General features: G+C 42.5%; 1 protein-coding gene across 1 annotated transcript in view; it reads right to left on the minus strand.

Annotated features, from left to right (window-relative positions):
- Positions 1-1,703: 1,703 nt before the first annotated feature.
- ECD (ecdysoneless homolog (Drosophila)) overlaps positions 1,704-11,208 on the minus strand; it is a 10,804-nt gene continuing 1,299 nt past the window's right edge. Inside the window, exons 2-13 of the mRNA XM_009996405.1 lie at positions 11,089-11,206; positions 10,852-10,939; positions 9,284-9,462; positions 8,694-8,886; positions 7,455-7,583; positions 6,895-7,020; positions 5,873-5,958; positions 4,968-5,071; positions 3,944-4,121; positions 2,905-2,972; positions 2,558-2,772; positions 1,704-1,934 (exon numbers count right to left, since the gene is read on the minus strand). Coding sequence (XP_009994707.1) covers positions 1,704-1,934; positions 2,558-2,772; positions 2,905-2,972; positions 3,944-4,121; positions 4,968-5,071; positions 5,873-5,958; positions 6,895-7,020; positions 7,455-7,583; positions 8,694-8,886; positions 9,284-9,462; positions 10,852-10,939; positions 11,089-11,206 — 1,715 coding nt within the window. The remainder of the gene's footprint in view (positions 1,935-2,557; positions 2,773-2,904; positions 2,973-3,943; positions 4,122-4,967; positions 5,072-5,872; positions 5,959-6,894; positions 7,021-7,454; positions 7,584-8,693; positions 8,887-9,283; positions 9,463-10,851; positions 10,940-11,088; positions 11,207-11,208) is intronic.

Genomic DNA, 11,208 nt, shown 5'->3' on the forward strand with positions numbered 1-11,208 from the left:
GATTATTCAAGAAGCAAGATTAGCTGAAGAGCTTCCAAAAGAGCAGCTTTGTTCTGCATGTGAGCTGAGATGTTCTCTTCACCTACTACATTAGAAGAGTTCTTTGGTCTATTTTCACCTTTTGTGTAGGACAGGCCACAGGAGAGCTTGGCTGTGATTATGTCCTTGAAAAGGAATGATTTTTTGAAGTATCTAAACTTGATCTAATTACTCATCAGTGGAGAATTTTACATAGCTTCAGTGTGAATTATCTTCCTTGTTAAAACATGAACCTTTTTTAAAGATTCACTTGCATCTGCTTTCTGCCACCAACTGCTGATTGTTCTTGTCTGCTGGATTCAACCACTCCTGTTACCTCCATTTTTCCAGTGTAGATTTGTCTAACTCAATCTCATTCCACCTCCCCCCTCAGTAGTCCAAGCTCCTTGAGCAAAGAATTCAACTGAACGAACTCCAAACCTCAAGACTAATAACAACAACATCAGATATCATCATCATCATCATCAACACCACAGTCCTTCAAAAGCAGTTAGGTCTTGTGTCTTCAGGCTTTTGTATCATTGAATACTATTTTTCTAAGCATGTTTTTTTAAAAAAGCAAAACAGCAAAACAAACACAAACTAAAAACTCAGGCAATGAGCTACTCTTCTACCAGTTAAGACACTTGATTAATTGTTGTGTGGAACATAAAAAAATAAAGACTTGCAGGAACTGATTCAGATCTGTCAGGACTGCCTTCTTGCTCTCTGTGAAGGAAGGATTTCTACATACTCTATTTCAAATTTATCTTGTTCAAACTAAGTCTTCACATCTAGATTTTTCATCCCAAGTGAAAATAACAAGCTGAACACCTTCTAGCTACATTTTCACTGAGAAACCAAGCACAAGTCTCCAGGCTGGGCTCCTGCACAGCCACTGCTGGCACGACACCAACATCCAGCAATAACGGAATTCAAAAAATGCCCCATTATGAAAATACTTTAACTCCAAGAACTTCCTCCACTGCACTGAGGAAGTTATGCATACAAACCTCCAAGGAAAAAAAAAAACAACACCAAATGTATCCAGTCATCAAGATGCATTTCTGCTTTTATTTAAATAAATAAAAAAAAATACTTAGAGCCAGTATTTACATACTCAAACCAATTACTTTTCAAACCTCCTGGTTAATAAGGAACAGATTCTTCCAGTAATTACCAGAAGTTCTCACAATGCAGTTACTGTACTTTTAAGTACCTGCTGGACACTTAACCAGCATTTCCAAATCCACAGGAGAACACAGCTCCTGTGATACAGGATTCCTTCATCTGCCCCTGAAGGCAGGAGCATTTTCAGAACAAGAACTGCTTTCCAGACAAGGAAACCACCTTGCAATGGGTAAAAAAGACATTTCAGAAACGGGGTGAATTGGACTGTTGATTTCTAAAACTGAAGACCAGTTTCAGAAGAAAAGTTTAATTTCAGCCACAACATCATTTTTCAGTTTTCTGAAAACATGTTAGCACTGGAAGAATCCAATTTTCACCCAAGATCGTATCCATATAGACACCTTTTCTAGGTAAATTCACTATGCATCTTTAAAGTCACACAACTTACTGCATACAGTGCTTTAAATTCAAACCTTTTCCTCTCTTCTTCCAAATGCTGCATGTTTTTGCTCAACTTTGCTTCTCAGCCATTTCTCCTGCATGAAGGCATTAATTTATTCTGTTCCTCCCTTATCAGAGGCAGCATGATCTGCATTTTCAGGCAAAAACACTCCCATGCTCTGTAAAATGTTAGAGGTGGGCCCTGCCAGCCCAGACTGAGCACTGTAGGATTCAAGCAGGTTAGTTACTAGGTTCATATCCACATCAACTGGTGTCAACTCAGTCTCTTCAGATCCAGAATCAGGGCCAGCACTCTGAGATGTGGCTGCATTAACAGAGCTTGCCTGTAGTTAAGCATAAAGAGAAAGTGTTACCAAATTAAACAAACAAGGTTTTTCAAAAAGAAAAAGATGCCAAATCACTAGAGAAAAGAAACAAGGCACCAGCTCTGCAGCCAACAAAGCAGTATGTTCCACACTATCTTGACAGGAATTTAGTCACCAAATGCTTATGCCAGTTAAAAATCATCACTTTCCATTATACAGATGAAGTTCATAGAGGAGGACAGAGAGGGTTACTGGGGCCTGGCTCATCTACCACAGGAACTCTTAAGAAGTCAAGCTGCAGCTGCTTGCCTCCCTGCTAAAGCAGGGTGAAAACAATAGGAAATTAAACCAAGTCTTGGGAAAAAGATGTGCAAGTTAAAAGCTATAGCTAAGTTTTGGGTTTGTTTTTTTAGTTTTGTTTCGTTTTTCCAAAGGAACACACCATGGTGCAACTGCAGCACATTTTGCTTGCACAAGGGATTTTATTTTTTTTTAAATTTAAATAATTACTTAACAGAGGGTTAGAAGACAGAAATTTTTGATCACATTACTCAGAATGACCCATTTTTGCTCAGTTCCTCTTTCCTGCCAAAACTCTCAAGGCTGTTCTGCTACCAAGTAGAACTCAAGGCCTTACTTACCCCTTTCTTTTGGGTGATGAAACTTTTACCAACATGGGTTTGTGCCAGTTCCTGGTCCATCTCATCCATGTATGACTTGAGACTGCCTATCAGCTCGTTAGGGTCCTGGTCTTGCCTTTGGTTTTCAGCATCTAAGTCTTCATCATCCTCCTCTGAGGTGACAAACTCCTGCTCTTCATCCAGATCATCAGAATCCAGCTCTTCTGAGTCTGAGTCTGCCCCTGTGTATTATTTTGTGTCAGTTTGTAGTAAACAAACCAGCACAGCACCCATGGGTGGTCAGAAAACCCAGGGAAGACAAATAACCATGAGAGACTCTGACAGAAAACATAAAGAAAAAATCTCACCTAAAATTCTGTCCAAAGCTTTTGTGAAAGAATCTACATCGAAGGTAACATGGGATTCATCAGCTGACCTGAAATATAAACATATTTTTAAAGAAATAAAGCTTTTATGCTTGCATAAATCTGACATAGGCAAAACCCACATGGCACACTGGCTTGTCTCAAGCCTAAATTAAAGCTGGGACATTTAAACTGATGGTCTTGAAAGTCTGGGGCTTGTATGAATTAGGAATGAGACAGCAAGTGGAAAAACTCCTGGTATGAAGAAAACCGACAACTCTAATTCTTTGTCACAGTCAAAGAAAAGTTGTACTGAGGGCCATTAAAGTAAACCCACCTGAATCCTTCTGGAACAAAGGGGGGTGTTAAACACAAAGATTTTAAAAGCTGAGAATCTCTGATACCCCCTGCTTAGAAAGAACACTAAAGGTTTCATTCTGGTCTCATAAGGCTCAGTTTTGATTTTATGGTTTGTTTGCTGTTTTAAAACCTGAAACAAAGGTACATTATAACTCAGACATTAACACCAACACCAATTGAAAAGGATCAAACACTTCAGACCATGAACTGAGTAGACCCTTAAATGCTTGCTACAGAGTGCACAGCACTATTTTCTCAATATTAAAGCTATGAAAAAGAACCTGGGCAACATGCTACTACCTGTTTTTTTTCAAATTGAAGGCCTGTCCACACAACATTCATACACACACTTCCTTAACTCCAACAATTAAGCTAGTGATATTCTGCTGCTGTCTGCATAGTTGAGTACCTTCAGTTCTTCATGGCAGAAAAATTTCAGCACAAATGAACTTGAGCCTTCAACTTAAAAGGGTGAACAAAATGTTAAAGCCCACAAAACCCAACTAAGAGTGCTGGAAAAGAGCACAGCTGCCAGCAATTTACCTGCACCAGTGTCAGGTTTTGTCTCAGGCCCCTGCTAAGTAGAAGACTTTCAAACTTTGCATCACAGAACCAACCAAAGGGCTGTAGCAGAATAAAACCACGTTCTACACCAGCCACCCAACTTAAAACCACTACCCACCATGGCATTTCTGCTCCTTCATGTGTCGAGACTTTGGACACAAAAGCTTTCATACTTTCAGCAACTGCTTCCAAGTCATATTCCTGCTCTTCCTCGTGTGAGGAAGCAGGGGAGTCATTTCTTGCCTCCTTCAGCATCTTATCCAGATCATCTGGTGTGATCTCCAGCCAACTGTCATCTGAGAGAACACAGCAAATACTTGTGATTCTGCACAAGTCTGTCAGCCCACCAGACCCAGGCCAGATGGCTGAGGGTACTGCCAAGCATTCTGTAGCTCATTTTTGCACTATTAAATTTTATTGGTGATACTGGCAAACACAGGGTGTAAGGCAGGGGGAGGCTGAGAAGAAGAGTTCAGATTTCATTTTACTACTTTAACACAGTAAACACAGCTTTATATGCAGCTTCAAACTAGCAGATATTGATCTAGACACAGATCATCCCTCTGCCACCAAATGAAGGAAGAAAAGGGAGAGCAAATTCCACCCTCAGCTATGATCATGAACAATGAGTGTTGGACTGTGTGCTTCTGCATCCTGCAGAGATACAGATGAGACCTGTGCTGCACACCTGCAATAACTACATGTGTTGTTCACTCATTCTGTCAAATGAGTGGAAAAACACCTATTATATAAAGTTTGTGAAGGTTTTATATTGGCCACCAGAGTAGACCAGATAGTAATTAACTTTGTATTGTCAGTATTGGAACTGATTTATTTTTATAAAATGTTTAAATACCTTCTGTCTGATAGATAGTTGACACAAAGCACTTGACCTAGTGTAAGAGGAGGTGGTATTACTGATGCAGAGGTACCAAACCCAAAACTGGATTGCAAATCTTGCCAATTCACAGCCACAACTTTTGTGGCTTATACAAACGACCTGTTCCCCTGAACCCTAAATGACAGCCCCCCTCCAGCATTCCCAGGATAGCTGACAAACTAAATACATACAAACATTCCCCCATCTCCCACCACAAAGGATCATTTGTGATAGGAAGAGTCCACCCCCAGATCTTGCTCACCATCCTCTGGAGGAAGGCAAGCTGCTTCTCTCTCAAACTCCTTCAAGTCAATGGTTGTTGTCTGTAGCAACTTCAAGATTTCATCACCTGGGCTCACTTCAGAGCTAGAAGGAAAACATGCAATGGACTAGAATGGATTTTTCCTGGCATTGCCATGCCAATGACATGGCTCCCTCTCCAGGCAGGTTTTCACTCAAATTCCTCATTATCCCTTCCGTGCAAATACATCAAAAAGAGAACTGAACTTGGGGGAAGTACAGGAATACTACACAGATAATATTATCCAAAACAAGACTTGATCAATTATTGCAATTCCTTGTTGAGAAATGGGCTTTGGATCCATCCATTTCCCTTTACTCTTTATATTTTGATTTGGTAAACATGAGCATTTCCAGATCCCAAACAGCACAGCCTGGAAATTCAAGCAACTAACTGTCAAGATATTATGAGCTGGCAAACCCTCAGATATTTTGGTAATGATTTATTTTTTGGATTTGATCTCTTTTGGATTTGATTTCTCTGGAGAAATCTACAGCCAGCTGCCTGTCTTGAGTAAAGAAGACACATTACTCTGTATTTATTATTCACTGGGATTGCTTTTCAATGAAACCCTTAAACACTTCCTATAGCCAGCCAACCAAATAATGCTTTTCAGTCACCTCTTAACCCACTTGGAATAGCTTAACATTTTACAAAACCAAGATAAATAGTTACTCAAGCAATAACTTATACAAGCAAAGAGTATTCTAGAGGCATTAATACCCACATGGCCCAGCCACAGCACCTGTGCTAATTATACAACAGAGAAAAGGGTTCAGGTTCTTTCTAACAAGTACTGAAAAAGGTAAATTAAAGGACTTGTAGGTACTGTGTAAGATTACTCATTAATTTAAAGCAGCTGTTACCTTTCTGGCTGGGTAACAGATTGCTGGAAGTAATCTTCTGCCATACGCAGCCGTTCCAAGTACTTAGCAGATCCTTTCATTTCTCCCTATTTAATAAAGCAATATTAATAAAGCAATTTAATACATCAACAAACCATTCTCCCTCCCTTTTCACAGTCAAGACTATTTGTCACACTGAATGCTGAGAAAAGGAAAACCAAATAAGATTGCTTTGCCACCTATACTTGGAACAGAAGAATGCAGGAAAGGTGTTTTCAAAGTCAAATACAAACTGGAGCCTCCTGCTGCAGTTTCAAAAGGTGCACTCTACAAACAGTCACCGATCATGTTACTCATTCCCACAACAGGATGGATTTATCAAGCCCAGGTTACAATTCTCCAAGAATTGTGAATGAATCTTCTGGTGTTTGGGAATTGTCTACAGAAGTGGCATTGTAATACTGTAAAATTATTCCCTCATTCCTTTTCTTCTGTATTTAAAAAGAAAGAAACCTAAGCATTCCAATAAATTGTCCAGTTTTAGAACCTTCAAATCAATTTATGTCCAATCTATCAACTTGAAATAAGTAGTCAATGGCATCTTTGAAAAACAAACAAAAACTAAACCCCACACAAACAAAAAAGACACTTACATGGGCCCAAATGGGTGTGAAGTACAGATCTTAAAGAATATTTAACTCTAGAGGCATGCAAATGAAATGCAGAGCAGTGAAAACAGTTACACTGGCACACAACCACACTGTGCTGTCCTTCATTCCAGTGCATTTCCCCTTTCTTTAGATGAATGAAGTAATCCTGGTATCCCTGCTTTTTACTTTCCATTTTCCAAAATAAATACATTCATTTCAAAGGGGAACCAACTGCATGTACCTCCTTTCAAGACATTAATGCATTTTCCACAGACAGAAGCAGTGGATTTCTTGCCCTGGTGTTACTACTTACAGAAGTTCAAGATCTAAAACGTGTGTTTCTGAATCATTCAGAGGATGCAGGCACACACATACACACACACACAGCTTCACCTTGAAATACTGTTTTTCCTCCAGGCTGTTGAGGAATCTCTCCCACAGGGGGCCACTTAACACATTTCTCTTGGCACCAGGAGACACTTCACTGCACTTGGAGCACAATATTTCAAAGCCATGAGCCTGTGTGAGAGATGCAACAACAACAGGTCCTCAGGATGTGCCACATTCCAGTGCACCTTGAAATGCCTGCCGAAAGAACCCTTGCACTCCTGATGCTGCCATTTGAGAAGCAGCTGCCAAAGTGGGAATCTGTCTTTCTGCAGCAATAATGGATCATCCTGACTTGGCAAAGTTTCTCTACATGGGCAAAGCAACCCAAAAGACATATCTACTCCTCACAAAAGCATGAAGACTTTACCTGTGAACTTCAATCTGTGGAAGCACAGGAGTGCTCTGTTCTCTGAAAGAAAACTCCCATCATATTGGGAGTATCATTCCAGGAAAACAGCTGGGAATTTGCTCAAATTTTTCTGTACATGCAAGCAACTTAGAAGCAAAGAGCCATCTCTCGGACACACCTGAGCAAACAAACTGAAGGCACAAAAAAGAATTACCAGTTTCATGCCCAGCTCGTGGGCTTTGTACTGAGGGTGAGATGGGAGGGGCAGGGTGTATCCACTGCGTCTGTCTGGAACAAACTTCTGCTGCACCAGCTGGGCATATAAACACTTTGTGAAAGTCACCTGAAAAAGCCAGAGCAGAAGGAAAACACTCACTGCAGAGGAACTGCATTGTGCACAGGCATCAACTTTCCACCAGCCTCCTCTAAATTTTGCTCTAAAACACCTATATTACAGACACCACCCTGTATTCAAAATGTATCTTAGATTTGTTGCTTTTCAGACCTTACAAAGTATATTCCAAGTTGACATCTCTAAATAAACATGAACTTCATTCAGTCTAAAGACATTAGAAAAAAAAAATCTTCAGTATTCATGCCAACAAGATGTATTTTGAAAAACTTAAGGGTTCTTTTCAATTAAGAAAACCAAAGCTGACTTTTCAGGACCAGTCTAGAAATCTAAAATGTGCCTCCAAAGCCTCTTGTCAGGAGTCTAGGGGTATAACTCTATAATGCAAACATGTCAGATACAACACTGCTTGGACAATTCTCATTAAACACTTCATAAAAGAGCTTTCAGAGAGCTGTGTGAGCACAGCTGAGAAGGTGAAAAGCCGTGAAAAGCCTTGGAATGAACAGGTAGGAGCAGTTAGCAGCAACTCCTCATGTTGGCTGGCAAACTGCTCTGATCACAGAACTAGACCAGCAAGGATTTCAGCAGAGGAACTAAGAGCAGGAACCTCTGATTTCAGAAACACTTATCTCAAGGGGTGATGGTTTCAAGCTAGAGAAGGGCAGATTTAGGTTGGACATGAGAAAAAAGCTATTTAATATGAGGGTGGTGAATCACTGGAACAAGTTGCCTACAGGGGTGGTGGAGACCCCATCCCTGGAGACATTCAAGGTCAGGCTTGAAGGGGCTCTGAGCAATCTGTAGTTCTAGAGTGAGATGTCCCTGCTTAGGGAGGGTTGGACTAGATCACCTTTAGAGGTCCCTTCCAACCCAAGACATTCTGTGATTAGCCATCTGAAAGCCTAGCCATGTCAATCTGAAGGCAGAAAAATTATTCAGGCAATGGAATGGTAAATTAACATCTAACCTTAAAAGAAAACAACAACTCAGCACACAGGCTATTTCAAAAAGGAAATCCAGGTATTTGTATCGACTGACCACAGAGCCCAGATCGGCAACAGGACCTGGGTGACAAGCTGCACCAGAAGGGTCACTTACAAGAGTCATGACGCGCTGGTCTGGAGGGAAAGTTCGAAAGCAACGACAGGCTCTTAAATCCCCTGGATCCCGCAGGTAAAAGGCCTGGACTGCCGGGGCCACCAGCGAGGGGCGCTGCTTCAGCACTGCTGCGATGCCTACTGGAAGGTAGCAGTGGGCCCGGTGGAACGAGGCCTGGATTTTCTCAGGATACCTGTAGCGTGTGACAGCAACGTAGTGCGTCATGTGCATTGCAAGCGTGAACCACTGGGTCCAGTTCTGGAGCCCCCAAGGTAAGGAGGACATGGAGCTCATGGATAGGGTCCACAGGAGGGTCATGGAGATGCTCAGAGGGCTGGAGCAGCTCAGCTCTGGAGACAGGCTGAGAGAGTTGGGGTGTTCAGCCTGGAGAAGAGAAGGCTCCAGGGAGACCTGAGAGCACCTTCCAGTACCTGAAGGGGCTCCAGGAAAGCTGGGGAGGGACTTGGGACAAGGGCAAAGAGGGAGAGGACAAGGGTGGTGGCTTTAAACTGGAAGAGGGGAGACTGAGGTTAGACATTTGGAAGAAATTCTTCACTCCTGCAGGAGAGCAGAAGAGGACACCCACATACCCACTGATGCGTTTGTCAATGGCTGCTCTGATGGACTCTGCAGCCAGGAACTCCTCAGAGCGCTGGGATAACAGTGTCAGTGCCTGTGAGATTGTTGGGCTGGCAGCAGGCAGGTCACATCCCTGCTCCTCAGTCTCTGCCAGGGGAATGATGTGCAGTTCTCCCTTGTAAAAGAACACCTGGCAGACAGGAACGTTCTCGTCAGAACAGGGTAAGAACCACAGCAGACCAGGAATGCAAAATATCATTTGTATCAACAGGGAAAACACTGAAGTACAAAGAGAAGAACAAGGCAGAGAGCAAATATATTTTGTTGTGGATGTTGCTTTTAAAATGGGAGATAAGGTAAATACAAATTCCAGAGATCATGATCCAACCAGTAAATAAAACCCCCCGATTTTAGCTGCAACAATTTTTGGTCAAATACATCTTGTCTCCTGAATACCAACACTTGCTCTTCAACTTAGAGGTTTACCTCAGGAGAATCAGACAGCTTGACCCAACTGCTCAAGTGCAAGGACTGAGAAGCACTCTTTCAGGGGCTAGATGTGACCCCTGCTGGCTCCTGATCCTTTGTCAGAAGAAAACTGAATCATCAACTCACTCAATTCCATCTATTTCCTCAAACAGCAGGAAAAAAATCACAGAATCTTAGGGATTGGAAGGGACCTTGAAAGATCATCTAGCGCAACCCCCCCGATAATACAGCACTGATAGTACAGACACAGGTTTGCAGTTAATTTTTCTGTTGTGTCCCAACCCTTTTGTTTTTAAGAGCCTTGTGGTAGGAAAAAAAAAACACCAACCAAAAATAATTGCTAATGAAAAAATAAATTGAGGAGAGCAACATGGTATGTTTGCATTACAGTGCCAAACACATTCCACAGTTCCCATGTCATCCAAGCTTTCTCTGCCCTCCAATAGCCTAGAAAACAGAAAGCTGACCCAACTCACTGACTTTACAGATGAAGCAAGAGCACAACAGCTTCACTGCCTTCACATTTGCCACCATGAGTAGTAACCAGCTTTAAAAAGCTCAGTCAGCCCTGCATTATGGAACAGCTCTCAAAGAATTATTTCTGTGCCAGAGTGATCCAGCTGAACAAGACTCACAGCCTTATACTCATCAGTATGAGAATACATGAGCAAAACAGTGTTCCCTTTCTTCCTTCCACCAAAAAAGCCATTCTAGAAGAACCACTTGATACCTGTAACTATTTCCAGACAGCCCTACAGCAGTTTCTCAGGACACACACAGTCTACACAGCATTCTGCAGGAGCACGCAGAGCAGAATGGAGTACCAGAGGCTTCCAGTGACTCAGTCTCTCATTCAACATCCACAGCAAGCATAAAGAGCCTCATTAGAACCAGAACGAAAGCAGACTGTGCCAGAAAAAAAAACCCCATGCAGCTAATTAAACCAAGTCTTGAGATCTGACCAGAAGTTTCCTCACAGAGAGCACTCTGGCTTCTCAGTGGCAGTCAGGCAGACGTAAAAGAAAACTCCAAGTGGGAACTAAAAGGCCACTGTGAGCCCCTTGCCAACTGGTAGAGAAGTTTTACTCACCCTGTTCTCACTGTTCTCAGGATTCAGCCACTTAGGGAGAAAATCAGCTGCTTCTATCAAGAGAAACTCCCCATCGTCGTCATCGATGCTGGCCAAGGAAAGAGGGGTTTCTCAGCAGGGGAAGCCCGGCACAGCACACCCCACACGCTGCTAAAGGCACCTCTGTGCTTCTCTCTCGTCCCGGGACACAACCTCCCGCAGCCCCTGCCAGGACAGGCGCTGCCCCTTCACCCTCACCTGGCTGCCAGCCCCGGGAACTCCCTAGTGATCTCCCGCACCAGGTAGACGATGAACCACTCGTCCTCCACGTTATCCCCGAACAGCGTCGTCCCGCCGATGTGTGTCGGGGTCTCGCCT

This window comes from Chaetura pelagica, unplaced genomic scaffold, assembly GCF_000747805.2.
Source record: "Chaetura pelagica isolate M959 unplaced genomic scaffold, ChaPel_1.0 scaffold464, whole genome shotgun sequence".
Taxonomy (NCBI): domain Eukaryota; kingdom Metazoa; phylum Chordata; class Aves; order Apodiformes; family Apodidae; genus Chaetura; species Chaetura pelagica.